At 42.0% G+C, this 19599-nt stretch overlaps 2 protein-coding genes across 4 annotated transcripts; both read left to right on the top strand.

Annotated features, from left to right (window-relative positions):
- The first annotated feature begins 3762 nt into the window (after positions 1-3762).
- On the top strand, positions 3763-15039 carry LOC137961875 (glutamate synthase [NADH], amyloplastic-like). Of its 3 annotated transcripts, none has more exons than XM_068808482.1 (22): positions 3763-4029; positions 4113-4841; positions 5040-5159; positions 5254-5367; positions 5481-5633; positions 5754-5854; positions 6301-6397; positions 6874-6983; positions 7075-7178; positions 7267-7446; positions 7543-7886; positions 7972-8590; positions 8853-9722; positions 9803-9957; positions 10238-10399; positions 10769-12343; positions 12480-12698; positions 12780-13048; positions 13197-13502; positions 13772-14039; positions 14128-14385; positions 14505-15039. In XM_068808482.1, the coding sequence occupies exons 2-22, from the start codon at positions 4464-4466 to the stop codon at positions 14763-14765; spliced, it is 6663 nt and encodes a 2220-aa protein (XP_068664583.1). In that variant the 5' UTR covers positions 3763-4029; positions 4113-4463; the 3' UTR covers positions 14766-15039. The 3 variants fall into 3 exon arrangements, with proteins under 3 accessions (XP_068664583.1, XP_068664584.1, XP_068664585.1); XM_068808483.1 differs by having other exon boundaries at positions 3763-4841; positions 7972-8039; positions 8121-8590; XM_068808484.1 differs by lacking the exons at positions 3763-4029; positions 4113-4841; positions 5040-5159; ... (1 more) ...; positions 5481-5633; positions 5754-5854 and adding an exon at positions 6612-6700 and having other exon boundaries at positions 6342-6397.
- A 484-nt stretch (positions 15040-15523) lies between these two features.
- LOC137961840 (probable F-box protein At3g61730) lies at positions 15524-19548 on the top strand. The gene is made up of 8 exons (XM_068808440.1): positions 15524-15615; positions 16821-17020; positions 17441-17485; positions 18114-18278; positions 18448-18495; positions 18750-18917; positions 19010-19120; positions 19212-19548. The coding sequence occupies exons 1-8, from the start codon at positions 15524-15526 to the stop codon at positions 19292-19294; spliced, it is 912 nt and encodes a 303-aa protein (XP_068664541.1). The 3' UTR covers positions 19295-19548.
- The last annotated feature ends 51 nt before the right edge of the window (positions 19549-19599 follow it).

Genomic DNA, 19599 nt, shown 5'->3' with positions numbered 1-19599 from the left:
CTACCAGGAAATAAAAGGAAAGAGAAAGAAACAACGGAAGTGGCTGGATCTCTGATGATTTTTGTAATTTTATATTGCTTCTGAACTTTCCAGTGATGAATAAATTACTCTTTTCCCTCCAAGGCAAGCCAAACTGCGGATCTTCCAAATTGGTACCCATGAGATGAAATCCAGTATTTTTTAATCCCCCAATGGAGATGATTGACTGGGGAGATGTCCACCCAGTGCTGGTTCGGAAGGGTCCGAGCCTCCAGACTCGGAAGATTGATTTTAGGTCTGAAGATTGATGCAGATTTTACCTACAGGAAAGACAAGCATTCTGGGATATACGGTTAAAAGAGGCAGTTGGGCATTTACTTGTCCCATTCGGAAGCAAAGGTGAGCTCTGGACATTTTTTAATTGATGAAGACACGATGACTGGCTTATTGATTTCTACATGTGTTTTTAGCTGAAATAAGATTAAATATGGGCATAATCATCTTTTCTTAGAAATGTGGATGAGTCGTGAACAAAATAACTTAAAATAAAGTTGTTTCTGAATTTAAAAAGAAAGAGTGGAAGTAGTTTAGGGTCCCGTCGTGTCTGATTTTCGGTATTGGAGATTCCAAACTCTGAAATGTGTCGAGTTGTGTTTCAATTATTGGTTCATGGATCATCCATGATCAAATCTACTTCCAACTTTCCTTTCAGGCAACAGAAGGAACAGTGTCATTTCAAAGCAGCCGCCGCAGTTGATCATTTTTGCGCTGCCCATTGATTGTTTTTTCCTGGTAAGAAATATAGATCACACATTCTTCCGGCAAAAGCTTCCGATGTCCCCACTTTTAGCTTCAATTTCCTCCATCCTTCTAACGTCGCGGAGGTGGGAAGCCCTCCACGTTGATTCTTGTAATATCCTCCATGATTTTGACTGCGGGTGTTTGGGTAACAAAGTAAAGACTCGGTGACGACGATCACATCAAGAACGGTATGCGGGATTTTCGCTCCTGCGGATCACCGACAGGGGAAATAGGAAAAAGGGTAAGACGAGACTGCTCACTTTGGGACCGAACCAACCCAGAAAGGATTGAGATTCGGTCTCCTGCCAGGAAAGGGTAGAGGGCAGTAACCCCTGTGCGTCTGCTTCGTGAATCGAAATATACGTTCCTTTGACACTTTTGCGAAGCTTTTTAATTTCTGGGGCATTTTTAGTTTTGTTTTAGTTGCATATTCTTGCACACTAACGCGTTTGATCCCAGTTGTTTGTGTTGGTTCTACTTCTCTGGGTTTAATATTGGAATGTTCATTTGATTGATTGGGTTATACAGGTGCGAAAGAATTAGTTCTTTCGTCCATTTTCTGCCCGAAATAAACCCTCTGCTTGTTCGAGTCTTGTTCTCTTATTGAAGAAGATGAAACCGTATTCTTCAAATGGGCAAGCACTGATGCGAACAGAAGGTTTCTTTGGTTTTATGTTCCCTATGTGCAGGGTTATGGCTGACCGTGATTGAAAATTTCCGTATCCGTAAAATCTATGGAAGCAGCAGCAGCAGCAGCAGTAGAGAAGTGGAAGAAAAACAAGGAGTATTTGCTGGGCATGTGGGTTGGAGTCATGGAGGACCACTCAAACTTTAAAACGATGTTCTGTGGGAGCCAAAATTCTGTCTGTATTCTCTTGCCCATGCTTCGGTCTTTTTCGGAGGGTGGTGGTAATCACACTTTTAGTTCATAGACAGTTGAAGCGTTGAAGCATACCGTCTGAGGTTCTGACTTCTGGCTTTCTGGTTCATGGAGGGTAGCCTCATTTGCTTGGAATAGTTGGGTTTTTGGGTTCTGTAATCTGTGGACTAGACCTGCTAAATCCAATCTATAAGGCCACTTATCCGCCATTATTGAACTGGAAACATGATAAGAGAAGACCCATTATCGAGTCTTGGTCCCTGCCCTTAAAGCAGGACGCCACCGCCAGGCTATGTGTTCCTGATGCTGAACTCTGATCGGAAACTCCAATGGCAGGACTGGGAATTCTTTGTTTTTTTTAGTAGGGAAACGAAGGACACATAAAGGTGCTCGACGAAATGCCGTCAAGTCGGGGTCGGTACGCGGTGCTTTTTCACGTTTGACGTTGCGTGATTGATATTTGATTGAGCGAGGCGATGGTGTGACGCCGTGCTGGAAGTCCCAACTCGCTGTCTCAGTGTCTCTCCCGCCAAAAAACACGATTTCAGCCTCTCGCTGCTCTCTCAGCTCTCCGTACCTCTTGTTAGCGACAAGGATATCCAGACGAAGTCCTCTCCCTTTACGTCACCCCGGACATGACACCTCACCTACAACCTTTCTGCAACGAGAACGCCGTCATTTCGAACTAACAGTCGAGATTTCAAATTTTAACCGTCTAGCAGAGCAAAAAAACTCTGAATACGGTTTCCATTTTCAATATTTTCCAGAAGACAAAGAAAGAGGAAATGATTGTTATTTTGGTGTCTTGAATTTTAATTGATTAATGATGTAGAATGATGCGATGAGGAGGCGGGGGAAGGGATGCAGCAGACATTGTCGGTCTTGCCGTCTCGGCAGGCGGCGTTACCAAGAAATCTGTTACGGTTGGCCGCATAAACTGCGAGCGCCGAAATCCAACATCTGCTTTTACCAAATCGGTTGGCAATGAATACTCGAAATCCTCCTTCCTTCGTTATTTCCACTCATGGATCTGTGACGCCATCCCTGACGTTAAATTTTGCACAATCGACATTTCATCCACCCAACATTTCCATTCTGCTTCCGGTTGTTGTTAGTCTTTAGATCTGGCCCTTGTTGTCAACTTGAAAGTGAAGTATACTTGATTAGCAACACTGTTCCTCTCCCAGAAAAATTAAACCAGTGATCTTGAGTCCTTCACCTTCATTTCTTTTTCTGAACCTTTTCACCTTTTTCTCTTTAATGTTTTGCTGACTCACAGTGAGCTCAACTTATGTAGACGTTTGCAACAGCAGCGTAGACGCAATAATCTATCCTCCATGACTACTGCCCAAGGAAAAAAGAAGAAATGTCGACAGCATGCGGAAGTTAAATAGAAGCCAGAAGCCAGAAACCTGCTACCGATAAACGATAAAAGTCCAAAATTTTCGTGAAAAATCCGATTTCGCTGAAAAAAGGATATTCTATTATGTGTGACAGAGATGAACTTTATCCTGAAAGAGTTTTTGTCGCTGACCGAGATAAACTTTATCCTGATAGAGTTTTTGTCGCTGAGGCATTCTCTTCGATCCTATCCAGAGCAGGGTCTCCTTCTAAATCGCCACTTTCAGTCCATCAAAGTAAAATCCTTTTCTGTTCAATGCAACCGTCCAAGCTTTTGCCCTTTTCGTCAATTGTCGGGAACGACAGGGCCAGTTTTTGTAATTCGGTAGATGCAGTGGTGACTACTGGTGGTGAGGCAAAGAGATAACTAGAAAATAATTGTACGAGTCGAGGAGGCTCGGCACCGAGGCTACAGGCGGCTATAGGCTCGGGGCGTCGTTTAGTTAGCGGGTCCCGCTATGAGCGGTTGTCAAGTGCCGCATAGAGCGAATTCCACGTTCCATCGACATTAAAATCCGACCTGTCACATCATTTGAAAGGACCTCAATTGGCTCCGTTTTCTTGGTAGCTGAAGGCGAGGGTGACAGCGAGCGCAGAGGCGCGCATCATTCCTGTTTTCTTCCATTTTTCTATAAATAAAGACGGTAGAGGCGATGGAAAAGAGCATATGATACAGAAAGGTCGGTCGTTCGTCCGTCGGTCGGTCCTCGTCGGGAGAGAAGAGAAGCAGCTTTCGGTTTCTCCGTATCTTCTGCGTCGCGCGACTTGATTCTGCGATTTGACGCTGGAAAGTCTGTGTTTCGATCACCGTTCTTTCTTCGTTCTTGTCCGAGTTCGGCTGCTTCCCGTTGTCTTTGTTTGAGGACTGATTGGGGATTGAAAATCGATTATCTGTTTGAACTCTCGGTATTCATCTCTATCGGGTTCAGATCCTTTTGTGTTGTCGGTGACTTCGTGCTTCCAACTGGGTCAGTGTTTGTGATTTTCTGTGCGTTCATTCATTTTCGCTTATTTCCGTGATTTGTTCGACCAACGTTTCGGTTGTCTTTAGGGTTGGGGACGCGGCGGCTGGAGACTCTGGTGAAGGGAACAGTGAATGTTTGAGACGTTGAAGGAAAGATCCAGATCGCTGATTTGCAGCTTCGATACGCAGCATACCGATTTAGTATCAGTGATTGTCGGCGACCGAAGAGTGGGAACTGAACTTGTGGGGATATTGCTTCTAGTCCCGTGAACTGTTTCTTTCGAGTTGATTTTACGTTGGAAATCTTTTCCAAGATCCTCTGAACTTTCTTGGCTTTGATTGCATCCGATAAATAAAAAATCGAACTTTTCCATCTTCTGGAATCCGAATAATTTACAAGGACAAATATATCTCCACTTTCCTCCTGACAATCAAATAATGGCAGCACTTCCAGGTTCCACTCTTCACCTTCGACATGATTCGCTTTTACGACCTTCTGCCAGTAATCAAAGGATCATCCTTCCATTGGCTTTTCGGAGAAGCGGAGCTGTGTGTCCCTCTGCTCCCAGGCGACATGACCCTATCTCCGCCGAGAAGTTCTTTGGAACAAAATTGCGTTCATCGTGTCAAGAAAAGAGACATCTTTGGAGATCTGATGGTCCTGGTCGCTCTCCGAAACTCAGAATCGTGGTTCCATCGATGGCGCTCTCGCTGGTTCCGGAGAAGCCTCTGGGCTTGTATGATCCATCATTTGACAAGGATTCTTGCGGAGTTGGCTTCATTGCAGAGCTCTCTGGTGAATACAGAAGGAAAACCGTAAGTCCCATTTAGATTTACAGAATTTCGTCAGTTTGTAAAATAAAACTGTGCCATTATATGTTTCCTATTTCTTTTTACATATTTCTGTCTTTGATATCTCACTTCTGGCATCTTTCACTTTTTTTTTTTTTTTCTAAATTGTTCTGCCAAGCGTTTTTCTTTCCTCCGTTTACCTTATTTGTCATTGTCTTGCAGGTGGTAGATGCTATAGAAATGTTAGTTCGAATGTCCCATAGAGGTGCGTGTGGCTGCGAAACAAACACTGGTGATGGTGCTGGAATTCTTGTGGCTCTTCCTCATGATTTCTTCCGGGAGGTTTGTTTAATGCTCTGTAATGATTTTTGCATGAAAATCTATGACTTTGTAAAGGTGATGTTGATTTCTGAAGTGCCTCGTGTTACTTTTCCAGGTGACGATGGACGTCGGATTTGAATTACCAGCTCCAGGTGAGTATGCTGTGGGCATGTTCTTCTTGCCTACGTCACTGACTCGCCGTGAAGAGAGCAAAATAGTGTTTAACAAGGTGATTACTGAACTGTTTACGAATATTACTCTTTCATGATTTTTATCTCCAACCCGGTTTTGGATGTGCTATATTTCTAGTCATCAATTGGATCATTCCTGAGTTATACACAGGTTGCTGAGTCCTTGGGTCATAATGTGCTTGGTTGGCGTTCGGTACCAACAAACAATTCTGACTTGGGCAAGTCTGCCCTACAAACAGAGCCTGTTATTGAACAAGTTTTCCTAACACGTAGTTCAAGATCAAATGTTGACTTTGAGAAACAGGTTGGAGGTCACATTGCTTAATTTAACATTGTTTTTTGAATTTCAAATTTTATTTTAGATTAAGCATATTTATTTTATTAATTTTTTCCCCCTCTTGCTCTTTGTCTACGAACTTTCTAGATGTACATACTCAGGAGGGTCTCGATGGTTGCAATTCGAGCTGCTCTAAACCTTCAACATGGTGGAGTGAAAGATTTCTATATTTGTTCTCTGTCTTCAAGGTTTATTTTCATGGTCTGCCTTACTTTTGTAAATGCTGTTTCATATTCTCCTTTTTTTGTTTTGCACTTCCATGTGCATGGATTATTTTTTCTTAACAAGTGGTATTCCAACTATATATATTGCAGCCTGCAATGGAAATCACATTCTACTGTTTGGAAAATGGCCTTTTCTGTTTATTTTACTTATCCATCTACATAACTCTACAAAACTTTTTGCTATATGAAATATGAATTTGTCCTATAAGTATTCGCACAATTAAAGAAAAGAATATGTGGGGGGACTATCTGTCAAATGCAATTCATCTGTTGAAGGCAAAATGTTGCACTTGATTTATGTGGGAAGTGAATGGAAGCCTTTATCTCATAAAAGACCTTGAGCATGTTTAACACGTTTTCAAGTGATTCTATCTCATTGTTAATTGGTTGTCTCCCTTCTGTTGTGGCAGCACCGTTGTATACAAAGGCCAACTAAAACCCGATCAGTTGAGGAACTATTATTATGCAGATCTTGGTCATGAAAGGTTTACAAGTTATATGACCCTGGTAAATATATTCCCCACCCACTTATTTTCTTTACCCCCAAAACACTTACCCTAACAGCGGACAGCATGGGGACTGACAAACTGGTAACAGAGGTGTTAAAGCTTCACTGAATGCTTAGCTTCTTGTACTGTTTTGATTACTATTTGGATTTGGGTGATTGGTGCCTTGGGTAAAGATGGCCATAAACCTTGATACAGAGTCAACCATGTTGCAGAAAACTTGATGCAGTGCTCCTCTGTATGGTCGTTACTTGATGATGAGACTTCCAATTTGGAGGTGGAAGGGAACTTGTATTTGGTCAAGGTAGCTTAGGGTTCCCAAGATACTTGTATTAGCACTGCAAAATTGGCAAGCGCTTAGAAATTTAGATTCCTTTGGCAGGATTCTTGTTTTCTATTTCTCCATTGGCTTTTGGTTCATTAATGAATTTGAAGGAACCCTGTGGTTTATTTTTCTTGGCTGTCTTACATCTGCAGGTTCATTCTCGGTTTTCTACTAATACTTTTCCCAGCTGGGACCGTGCTCAACCTATGCGGGTTTTGGGTCACAATGGGGAGATCAATACACTTCGTGGAAATGTGAACTGGTATGTGTTAATTTTGACATCACTGGATAACCATGTTATTTGGATGCCAATCAAGTGGAAACATAAATATCTTTGGCATGACAATGTCCAGGATGAAAGCACGTGAGGGTCTTTTGAAGTGCAAGGAACTGGGTCTGTCTAAGAATGAGATGAAGAAACTTCTACCCATTGTGGATGCGAGTTCATCAGATTCAGGTTTTATCAGCACTGTCTTTTCAGTATATTCTCATCTATGTAATTCTGTTTTGGCAGATAAGTCTAATTTGAAGATATGCAACTGTAGGAGCTTTTGATGGTGTTCTTGAGCTTCTGGTTCGAGCTGGTAGAAGTCTTCCTGAAGCTGTTATGATGATGATTCCTGAGGCCTGGCAAAATGATAAGAATATGGATCCTGAAACGAAGGCCCTCTATGAATACTTCTCATCTCTTATGGAACCATGGGATGGGCCTGCTCTTATTTCATGTAAACTCTCAACCAGTTTTATGTTTAGCTTTTGTTTTTTCACTGTGGCTTGAATTTTATGGTTAATTTTGAGGAATTTTGGAAATGATACTGCAGTTACTGATGGCCACTATCTTGGAGCAACATTGGATCGGAATGGGCTCCGTCCAGGTCGTTTTTACATTACCCATAGTGGTCGTGTTATCATGGCCAGTGAAGTTGGTGTTGTTGATATCGCTCCTGAAGATGTGCAGAGGAAGGGAAGACTCAATCCTGGAATGATGCTGTTGGTTGATTTTGACAATCATATTGTTGTTGATAACGAGGCCCTGAAAAAACAGTACTCATTAGCAAGACCATATGGGGAATGGCTTGAAAGGCAAAAAATAGAGCTCAAGGACATTGTTGCCTCGGTTCCAGAGACTGTGAGAGTTCCACCCACTATATCTGGGATTGTCTCTGTAAGTTAGATTATACTTCCTTAATTGCTTCTGGTTGTTATCTATATTGATTCTCAGTTTGGTGACTCTGTACATTGACCTCCAGGTTTATAACGACAATGATATGGAAAACCTGGGAATTCATGGCCTGTTGGCACCATTGAAGGCTTTTGGGTTTGTAAACTTTCCTGATTTTTGTCATTTTTGTAGCCTACCTTTTAAACATCAAATGAATAATGAGGGTTTTTTGTGCAGTTATACTGTGGAAGCATTGGAGATGCTATTGTTACCCATGGCAAAAGATGGAACTGAGGCTCTTGGGTCGATGGGCAATGATACTCCCTTAGCTGTCATGTCAAATAGGGAGAAATTGACATTTGAATATTTTAAGCAGATGTTTGCTCAAGTAACAAATCCTCCTATTGATCCAATTCGAGAAAAAATTGTTACTTCAATGGAATGCATGATAGGTCCAGAAGGGGACCTGACAGAAACAACTGAAGAGCAGTGCCACAGGCTGTCTTTGAAGGGGCCCCTACTTTCTACTGAAGAAATGGAAGCCATTAAAAAAATGAATTACCGAGGTTGGCGAAGCAAAGTTCTAGATATCACTTACTCTAAGGAGCAAGGTCGAAAGGGTTTGGAGGAAACTCTGGATAGGATTTGTGCTGAGGCACGTGCAGCTATTAGTGAAGGTTATACGACACTGGTGTTATCTGACAGAGGTGAGTAGTCTCTGCAAATAGTGTATAATCTTATAAACTGCATTTGGGATGCAGTTGTAGAGAATCTTCTTATTATCTTCATTTAGGACAATTTTAGTTTTAGTGGGAGGACAAAGTGAAGACAGATTTAAACCTCTCTTCTTGTGAAGACTGTGATATATTTGTGGTGGCATATAAAATACTTATATTTGTGGGTCATGCCAGGCTTTCACCTGTTTTTGGTATCTTCTTATAGTTCTAATCTATTCTTTACTTCCTGCAGCTTTCTCAGAGAAGCGTGTTGCAGTTAGCTCCCTTTTGGCAGTGGGTGCAGTCCATCAGCATCTTGTCTCAAAACTTGAACGTACTCAAATTGGCTTGATAGTTGAATCAGCTGAACCACGTGAAGTGCATCATTTCTGTACTCTGGTGGGATTTGGTGCTGATGCAATCTGCCCATACTTGGCCATAGAGGCCATTTGGCGACTCCAGATTGATGGTAAGATACCTCCCAAAGCAGATGGCCAGTTCCATACTAAGGTCGACCTTGTCAAGAAGTACTTCAAAGCAAGTAATTATGGGATGATGAAAGTTCTGGCCAAAATGGGGATATCAACCTTGGCTTCATATAAAGGTGCTCAAATATTTGAGGCTCTTGGTCTTTCCTCTGAGGTTGTGCAGAGATGTTTTAATGGAACGCCTAGTAGGGTTGAGGGTGCAACATTTGAGATGCTTGCACAGGATGCACTCCGGCTGCATGAGCTTGCATTCCCCGACAGAGTTTTGCCTGCTGGAAGTGCAGAGGCTGTGGCATTGCCAAACCCTGGGGACTACCACTGGAGGAAAGGTGGCGAAATTCATCTGAATGACCCCCTTGCCATTGCAAAGCTGCAAGAGGCAGCAAGAGAAAACAGTGTTGCAGCATATAAAGAATATTCTAGGAGAATACAAGAGCTAAATAAAAGCTGCAACTTGCGAGGTATGTTGAAATTCAAAGATGTGGCAGAAAAAATTCCTCTGGATGAAGTGGAGCCTGCTAGTGAGATTGTAAAGCGGTTCTGCACTGGAGCAATGAGCTACGGCTCCATCTCGTTGGAGGCACACACCAGTCTTGCTATTGCAATGAATAAGCTAGGGGGGAAATCTAATACTGGTATGATGTTTATGATTTTAGATGGGATGTTATTAAAGCTGTTTCTTCATTTGTTTATCTTTTTTGAGTTTGTTCTGCAGGTGAGGGTGGCGAGCCGCCATCTCGTATGGAGCCTCTTCCAGATGGTACAATGAATCCTAAAAGGAGTGCGATTAAGCAAGTTGCAAGTGGTAGATTTGGAGTTTCCAGTTATTTCCTTACAAATGCTGATGAGCTCCAAATAAAGATGGCTCAGGTATATTCTAGATGCAAGACATTTTCTTCCCTAGGACATGCTTAAGAGTGTGTATATTTTCCTTTTTTTGGGTCTCTCCTCTTCCTGGAACTAGGGTTCCTCTTGTTTATAAGTTTATGTTCATGACAGATGTTGCTGAGTATGCAAAGCACCTCAGTGTGTCTTTGTATCCTTTAACTGATGCATGCCTTTGGCATTTGGTGAGATTTGTTGTCGACTGGAAGTTTATTTTCTTTTGAGTTAGCTTATCTCTGATTCCATCTGGTGCACTTTTATACAGGGAGCAAAGCCTGGTGAAGGAGGAGAACTTCCGGGCCATAAGGTTATAGGTGACATTGCTGTCACACGGAATTCAACTGCTGGTGTGGGGCTTATCAGTCCTCCTCCCCATCATGATATTTATTCCATCGAGGACCTTGCTCAATTAATTCATGATCTAAAGGTATACTTAATTATAATTGACCTATTATGACATCCATAATGACATAGCTTTATATACAGTTCCATTGGCGATCTTGTTTCCCTTGAGAAAAGAGCTCCTTTGGGCACCTCTCTCTCTCTTCCCCCCCCCCCCGGGGTTAAATAATTAAGATCGAATCTCATTGGCGTTTGTGGTTGGAAGTAGGAAATAGACACCTGTCACTTCCCCCACCGTAAAAACATGAGTGAGATGCAAGAGTCAACTTAGTGCCTTATGGACCAAGAGAATTTTAGGAAATTTGTGAAAATAAGTTGGTAGTAATGGCTGCTGATAAGGATTTGTCTGTATGTTAAGTTGTTTTAACTTCCGTTTTTTATTTTATTTTTACAGAATTCAAACCCAGCAGCTCGAATCAGTGTGAAACTTGTCTCTGAGGCTGGTGTTGGAGTTATTGCTAGTGGTGTTGTTAAAGGGCACGCTGACCATGTCTTGATATCTGGTCATGACGGAGGAACTGGAGCTTCTCGGTGGACAGGAATTAAGAATGCAGGACTTCCATGGGAGCTTGGGCTGGCAGAGACTCATCAAACCCTTGTAGCAAATGATCTCCGGAGCAGAGCCATTCTTCAGACTGATGGCCAGCTCAAAACGGGAAGGGATGTTGCTACTGCTGCCCTCCTTGGTGCTGAAGAGTTTGGATTCAGCACTGCTCCACTCATAACCCTAGGCTGCATTATGATGCGAAAATGCCACAAGAACACCTGCCCTGTTGGCATTGCAACTCAAGATCCCATTCTACGTGAGAAGTTTGCTGGTGAACCTGAGCACGTAATCAATTTCTTCTTTATTTTGGCTGAAGAGGTCAGAGAGATTATGTCTCAGCTTGGTTTCCGAACCATGAATGAGATGGTTGGCCGCTCTGATATGCTTGAAATTGATAAAGAAGTGATAAAAAATAATGAGAAACTTGAAAATATTGATCTTTCTCTTCTACTGAGACCTGCTGCCAGTATTCGACCCGATGCAGCTCAATATTGTGTACAGAAACAGGAGCATGGATTGGACATGGCATTGGATAAAAAACTGATAGCTTCATGCAAACCTGCCTTGGAAAGTGGCCTTCCTGTTTACATAGAAATGCCTATTGGTAATGTGAATCGTGCTGTTGGGACAATGCTAAGTCACGAAGTGACCAAGAGATACCACATGAATGGGCTACCTAAAGATACCATCCATGTGAAGCTGACAGGAAGTGCTGGTCAGAGTCTTGGTGCATTCCTTTGTCCAGGGATCACTCTGGAACTAGAAGGGGACAGCAATGACTATGTAGGTAAGGGGTTATCTGGGGGGAAGATTGTAGTGTACCCTTCCAGAAAAAGCCAGTTTGATCCGAAGGAAAATATAGTCATAGGTAATGTTGCTCTCTATGGGGCTACTGGAGGGGAGGCATATTTTAATGGAACTGCTGCTGAGAGATTTTGTGTGCGTAACTCAGGGGCTAAAGCTGTGGTTGAGGGGGTTGGAGATCATGGTTGTGAGTACATGACAGGTGGTACTGTAGTGGTACTTGGGAAAACTGGAAGGAACTTTGCTGCAGGGATGAGTGGGGGCATAGCATTTGTTCTTGATGTGGATGAGAAGTTCCACCAAAGGTGCAACCTTGAATTAGTGGATCTTGACGGAGTAGAAGATTATGATGATATTATGACTCTGAGGATGATGATACAGCAACACCAGCGGCACACTAATAGCGAGTTGGCAAAGGATGTTCTTGCTAATTTTAATGAACTTCTTCCCAAATTCGTGAAGGTGTTTCCAAGAGATCTTAAACGGGTACTGAACAAACTAAAGGAGGAACAAGCTATCAAAGAACCTGAAGCTCAGGAAGAGGTTGAGCTGATTGAGAAGGATGCTTTTGAAGAGCTGAAGAAGTTGGCAGCTGCAGGCAGTGCCAACGGAAGTCTGGTATAAATTAATTGATTACCTATTTGGATTCTATGCTTGCAGGGAAAAAGTGATAAAAAGCCTCTTGTCTAGATGAACTTGTGCATGATTGCTCATTTATAGGCTTGCATCTCACTAAATTCTTGGCAATCCACAGAAATCTGTTGAGACGGAACCACCAAAGAGGCCAACAAGAGTGCCTGACGCCATCAAGCATCGGGGTTTTGTTGCTTACGAGCGCGAGGGAATTTCATATAGGGACCCTATTGTTCGTGTAGGTGACTGGAAGGAGGTTGCAGAGGAGTCAAAGCCAGGGCCTTTGTTGAAAACTCAGTCTGCTCGCTGCATGGATTGTGGGACTCCCTTCTGTCATCAGGTATGATTTTATATCTTTGGTACTTCATAATTTTTTCTGTTGAGTAATTCAAATCTTTCATTAATATTACCTGCATTTCAGGAGAACTCTGGTTGCCCTCTGGGCAATAAGATACCTGAGTTCAATGAATTGGTTTACCAGAATAGGTGGCGTGAAGCATTAGATAGGCTTCTGGAGACGAACAATTTCCCTGAGTTCACTGGCCGAGTTTGTCCTGCACCATGTGAAGGATCTTGTGTTCTTGGCATAATAGAGAATCCGGTATCCATTAAAAACATAGAGTGCTCCATTATTGATAAGGCCTTCGAGGAAGGATGGATGTTGCCTCGACCTCCTGTCAAAAGGACAGGGTATGTTATTCATTCTTCCAGTTATGTGTTTTGGTCAGTTAATGGCATTTGGATGAAGTGTATCACTTCTTACTGGATTGTTGTCTACTCGTGTTTTTTCCAGAGAATCAAATTGGATCACATTGTTTGTAATTTGTCACGTGTGCAGGAAGAATGTGGCTATAGTAGGAAGTGGACCTGCTGGTCTGGCAGCTGCTGATCAGTTGAATAGAATGGGTCACTGGGTCTCAGTGTATGAACGTGCAGACCGAATTGGAGGACTCATGATGTATGGAGTTCCTAATATGAAGGCAGACAAGGTTGATGTTGTTCAACGTCGAGTTAATCTTATGGCTGAGGAAGGAATTAAATTTTTGGTTAATGCAAATGTTGGGAAAGATCCACTGTATTCTCTTGAAAAGCTTCGGGCAGAGAGTGATGCAACTATCTTGGCTTGTGGAGCCACCAAACCTAGGTAATGTTGCTTGTCACAGAAATATAGGTTATGTAGTAGGATTTTGCACTTATTCATTGTCTACCTTTACCTGGGGCATGACCAGTAGGCAAGACTTGCTTAAGAAATGATGCTTAAAAATTTGTTTTATTTGTAGAAATTTTATGTGGTACAACAAAGAAAATGTGGAATACTGGAATTGCTGTTTAATGTTGTTATAAATGAAGATATCGTAAGTTTCTAATGATCTTTAAAATGACACATCTCATACTATCTTTACTATTATGCAGGGATCTCCCTGTTCCTGGCCGGGAGCTCTCTGGAATCCATTTTTCTATGGAATTTCTCCATGGAAATACCAAGAGCTTGCTTGATAGTAATCTGCTGGACGGGAAGTATATATCTGCAAAGGGGAAGAAAGTGGTTGTAATTGGAGGTGGTGACACTGGAACAGACTGCATTGGAACATCCATCCGGCATGAGTGTACCAGCCTCATAAATCTGGAACTACTGCCGGAGCCACCTCAAACTAGAGCTCCTGGAAATCCATGGCCACAGGTTCGCCTTTGACATCCCAAGCTGCGTTCTCTTTTACTTATCTGCACTCTTCTCTAATTTCCGTTGACTGTGTTGTTCTGTCTTTTAGTGGCCACGTATATTCCGTGTTGACTATGGGCACCAAGAAGCAGCAGCAAAATTTGGGAAAGATCCAAGATCTTACGAGGTGTTGACCAAGAGGTTTATTGGTGATGAAAATGGTGCTGTGAAGGCACTTGAATTGGTTCGTGTTCATTGGGAGAAAGATGCAAATGGCAGATTTCAGTTTAAGGAAGTTGAAGGTTCAAATGAATTGATCGAGGCAGACCTCGTTTTCTTGGCAATGGGATTCCTAGGCCCTGAATCTGTAAGCATGCTGTTCTTATACTTGATGTTTTGACTCTTTTTTGTTTTGGTTCTAGTGTCTTTAGTTATCATGTTGCTTGTGAAAAACAAAATAAAAGTATTACAATGTTTCAATTGCAGACTGTAGCTGAGAAGCTGGGTTTGGAACGCGACCAGCGTACGAATTTCAAAGCCGAATATGGGAAATTTTCTACAAGTGTGGAAGGTATTTTTGCCGCTGGGGACTGTCGGCGGGGACAGTCACTGGTCGTCTGGGCAATAGCAGAGGGCCGCCAAGCTGCTGCACAGGTAGACAAATACCTGATGGAAGAAGAAATAACACCAGACAGTGAAGCCGCCGCTGTGAGGACACAAGGCAGCAAACATGCAGTTGTGACATAGAATAATGTATTTAGAGTTTGATACAGTCCAAAGAAAGAACAGAGGAAGACCGTTTGGTTTAAGAGAACCGGGTCCAGGTCTAGTCCAGAAGCAAAATGCTATACTTAATTTAATTTTCTCTACAGTGGGTTAGTGTAAGTGGTGGATTTAGGGTCAGCTTAGGTTTTAGTTTTGCTTTGTTTTTGCCGTTATATTATATGGCTCAAATTTTTACCTTCTCTTTTCGTTCATCAATGTTTAAAGAAACTTTTGGCAGTGGAAACAATATGATTAAGTGTACAGTTTGATCCTGGCTGATATTATCTGCTGCCTGGTTTGTCTTCGAACGGAAGAATTTGGAAACATAATTTGAAGCACTGAAAGGGAGTTCACTTGATCTAGAGGCTGGAAAGGTTATTTCCCAAAACTGAAAATTTAAAAATGATCTCAGAGTCCAAGACTCTATTCGACCGAAGGATTAAAAATTTATAAAATAGAGTTTTTTATTAAAATTTTAGTTGTCAAATTATTTTCTATGTTAAAAAAAAGTATGATCAGTGATATTTGTCGTGTTATTGCTGTAATAATTCGTCTTCTTTTAATCTCGTTGGAGAAATCTCAAATCTTGAATAAAATTTTCAATCAAGTAAAAATGAGCTGCTTGTGTTTAAACTTTTAAATCCTGAAAAACTTACGCGGTGTTCCCGCGTTTATAAATACCTTCTTGCTCGATTCATTTTGTCACTCTTATTCTTGGTACGGACGGAGACGAGAAGCTTATGGAGAAATCAAAGGTGATGAGAAGAGAAACTTCCATTTCTTCGTGCACGTCTCCCCTGGCTGTCCTCTCTTCTCACTCTAGTTTCTGCTGGTACTCTCTACCACTCCTCTTGGTGCTTGATCGTTTAGATTCAAGCAGCTGATGCTCTAAATTTGCATCCGTAGATCTCGAAGTATTTACTGCATTTCTATACTAAATTACCTCATCTGAAAGCTTGAGTGATCTTGGAATGCATTTTGATCATGTTGCTATTTCTATCCGATGTTGACATGATGGAAGTCGATCTGATCTTGATTGTTTTCAGTTTACTGAGTATGTTAGTTGCAGTTTTTCCGCCTGGTTGAATTCCATTGCTCTTAACTGTTTTAGCTAGGATCTTTCAAATCGGTTCACTGACGCGTTAAAAAGTCTTGAATGATCACATCGATCGATCTGTCTTCGTTTTCCGGATGTCATTATAAATGGAAGACATCGATATGAAATGATCGAGATCGAGTGCCGTTTCGGAACTTCAATTGATCAACTAATTGTCGTCTAAGCTTGAATTAAAGTGGATAAATTTGGCTTATGTATGATATTCAACTGCTGCTGGCTACGACGTAACCCCGAAATTCGACAGTCGATCTTCTGCAACCATATTCGCCGAAAGTTACCGAAAATAGAGACCACGAAATTCGAAGTTACCGAAAGTTGAAACTACAGAATCCAGTCATCAGATGATCTGAATCTTGTTAAAGTTTAAATCGCGTTGATTTCTGTTCAGATCTGTTCTGGAGTTCTTTCCTTTATTTTTTCATCCTGCCGCTGCGGTCCTGTCAGGTTGTGTATTCCATTAGCGCAAGGAGATTTGAATACTGTTCCCTTTTACTTATATTGATGTTCCGACTGTCACGGAGGAATTGGAGAACTATGACATGTCAGAAAGAATGAGAGGATTGGCTGCTGAGTTATAACTTTTAGGGGAGAAATGTTGAGATTTATTGGAAGTTTTTGTGCAGTTGTGCCACGGGCATACCTTCGTTGATGTAAGGATCAAATTTGCATGTTCGTCGCGCATCTAAGCTAGCAAAAGTTTAACCAGAAAGCTGCCCACTAATACGTCCGACAACGCAAACTAATCCACTCTGTTGATTGGAATCGGACTTTGGCCTAGACAAAGCCTGTTTGAACGGCGCGAATATGGACTACGAAATTCATCACATTGAAATTCGTGGAAACCTGATATTTCTTCAAGTTAGCTCCCTCGGTTATTGTTTCGTATATTTGCGTTGATTACTCGTGTTTATTGTGAAAAGGTACGATGAAGATGTTTGGACAGAAATAGCCAAATTCTTGGACGGGAAATGTCTGGTAAAGCTGGGGATGGCTAATCGATGGTTCCGCCGACTGATACAGGATGAAAGTGTCTGGAAATTTGCCTACTTGCGCGATCTTCAAGTTTCAGAGCCACAGAACGTTGCTTTCAAGTGGAGCCAGCTTTACGCATCTACTTTCGGTACGTTTTTGACATACCGGTAACTGACGAATACCTCTTCAGGCATCTTAAATCTCTTTTACCACTCTGATTCATCAATCATCTACAAAGTAACTGAAGTATCGATCATTGGTTTGTTGCGACAATTCACTGCTCAGTAATTGTATTTGAAAGAGCCAAGCTGATCGGATTATTGTTCCTCGTCTTTTTACAAAATCGTCCTTTGGTATTTTGCCATGATTATATAAGACAAGAACTCTTAAATAGCGAAAGAGACGCAACAGCGGATAACCCATGGGCGGACATTGCGTCTTGGTCATCTGGATATTACAAAAATGGGCCCGGGACATTTCAATTCCAAATCAATTTTTGCTTTCCGCTCGATAAGATATCGACATTTCAGTTAAATGGCTACTTATTACACTCCTTTCTTGGACGCAGATGGAAGTCACTCGTACAGTTACCGGCAGCCTGACAAGCACATAGGTGGGTATTTTACAGTTCTATTATTCGTGTTTCCCGAGTGATTAGTTACCCAACTACAAGGATCCTCTGGGAAAATCCATTCTTGTTTGAAGAGGAAACGCGGTCCAACAAGTAAGTGTAGTATTGACAGTTGTGGCATGTCAGATCTGCTTGCTATCATGAGCCCCAATCCTCATGCGTGGTAATTTCACCAGCTCCAAATCCTCGAGCACTGCTTTAAGCATATTTTTTAGTTGGGTCTTAAACAGAGACTTAATGGGAGAGCCTTAGCAAACGCAGACGTTTGAGTGTATACTTGCATGGAAAGGCTGGATGGCTATCCAGTATCTCCATCGTCTTTTGTTGACGAGGGATTTTAGCTCTCTTGTAGAGTTTTAGTTGGTTCAGCTTCAGTATGACCTAAACTGATATGTGCATCTTGGCTTCTGGTGGATTTTGGGAAGAGGGGTCGATGAGATATCCGTCTGTCATTGTAGTAAGGGGGATTTGCAGCGACTCATGTAGAATCTTAACAGAAAATCCGTACTCTGATTTACATCCGAATCTTACTTGGTTTTTTAAATCTCTGTTTTTCATTTATAGTTGAAGAAATACTTTTAGACTTATTTCCCTCTTGTCCGCGGACTAGATTGGATAAGAATTGGCGCGTTCGTCTTTGACTCACCCGAGGCGCTCCTCACTGAGGATCTTGCTTCGCCAGTAAAAATTCCGCTTGGCGGATCAACGAAGGAAATGGTGGACAAGCACGGAGCTTGTATCTTAAAGAACATCAAAACAGGCATATGGATAGCAGGTATTTCTGACCCACAAAATCTTTCTTCTTTTCCGCAGAGCAATTTTAGTAGTGAATTCGTTCCATCAACTTTAAATGCGTCTGCTGCACAAGACTCAGTTTGACCCCAGTTTTCATAAGTCTTCTATCAAACTAATCTTGTCTTGCATCCACACGTGGTAATGTTCAGACTTGCAGCTAGTTCGATGCCCTGTTTGCAATCTCGACAGCTGCGAAGGTAAATAACAAAGGCTGCCCTCTTTTATCATACTAGCGAGCCACCGCCATCTTTGTTGGCTTTTGCAGTAAAACTAACGAAAACATTACTTGGGCTCAATTTGATTTGTTCTATAGTGGAGAAACTTCTTTTTTCTTCGTTTACACTAACCAGGGGCCCTCCTGTAGCAGAGCGAAATTCCTTTCCCCTTGCCTTTTTTTTTTTTTTTTTTCTAATTCTATTCAAATTATTTCGAAATGTGGGGATACTCATAGGAACCATGCAAACGTTAGACACGCGACATATGGAGCTGTTCCTCCACGAGGAATACAAAAATGGTACTTGGAACTACGAAGAAATTGGATCCCACAGAATCCAGAAGCAGTGCAAGGGAGCCTCTGGTGGCATTTTTGACACAAAGTTTCTCAAATGTCCTCGCACTTGTGGTATCACTTGCTTTTCATATAGCCGTGTTGCTCAGATTCAATGATTTTCGTTTCATTTCTTCCATAGCCTTAACTTTCAGGCGTTCCAGCAGATATTTTGAACCTCGGCTCCTGGAGTGGGGAAACCTCCGACTGGCAGCCCAAGGCCCGCATCACTCTGCACGCAGTCGCCGTCAACACAAACCTCCAAAACAACGAAGGTGTAGAAAAAGTCCAGGTGTTCTAATTTCAGCACACCGAGGGACACTTCCACAGCAGGATTTTGATGCACTTGCTCCTACTGTTTGGCAGGAATTCAGGTGAAGTACCAAACAATGAGGAATGGACCGGGAGGAGAAGTGGTTTCCATCAGACTCTCCCAGCAACTCATTTGATTTTAGGCCATCGAAATCATTCTTCTCCTGCTTAGCTATATTGGATGGTTTGAAAGGAAGTCTCATCCTTGATCTCACTCGCGACAAATAAAAACCGGCCCGCGCAGGACTTGCACGGCAGAAGACCTCAAAGGAAACAAGTTGATGGACTTTACTAACTCCGTTAATTTTACCTCTATGCTTAATCTAGGGTAGCTTTCCTTTAAACACATTAATCTAGCTTACTTCGGTAGATGATGCATTATAGTAGCTAATAGCGGTAACATGGATTACTAATCTAGCTTCCAACGGTGGTTTATATTCGC

The sequence above is a fragment of the Aristolochia californica genome, unplaced genomic scaffold, assembly GCF_029961685.1.
Source record: "Aristolochia californica isolate CCGP_79_NKW_82.1479 unplaced genomic scaffold, dmAriCali1.0.hap1 SCAF_4, whole genome shotgun sequence".
Taxonomy (NCBI): Eukaryota; Viridiplantae; Streptophyta; class Magnoliopsida; order Piperales; family Aristolochiaceae; genus Aristolochia; species Aristolochia californica.
The sequence above is the reverse complement of the archived record's forward strand: the minus strand, read 5'-3'. Positions and strand labels throughout refer to the sequence as shown.

Coding starts and splice junctions, on each gene's coding strand:
- LOC137961875 (XM_068808482.1), top strand. CDS start 4,464: ATGGCAGCACTTCCAGGTTCCACTCTTCACCTTCGACATGATTCGCTT. Junction 8,591..8,852: donor ACTGGTGTTATCTGACAGAG/GTGAGTAGTCTC, acceptor TACTTCCTGCAG/CTTTCTCAGAGAAGCGTGTT. Junction 14,386..14,504: donor GATTCCTAGGCCCTGAATCT/GTAAGCATGCTG, acceptor TTTCAATTGCAG/ACTGTAGCTGAGAAGCTGGG.
- LOC137961840 (XM_068808440.1), top strand. CDS start 15,524: ATGGAGAAATCAAAGGTGATGAGAAGAGAAACTTCCATTTCTTCGTGC. Junction 17,486..18,113: donor GCAGCCTGACAAGCACATAG/GTGGGTATTTTA, acceptor TCCGCGGACTAG/ATTGGATAAGAATTGGCGCG. Junction 18,496..18,749: donor CAATCTCGACAGCTGCGAAG/GTAAATAACAAA, acceptor GGATACTCATAG/GAACCATGCAAACGTTAGAC.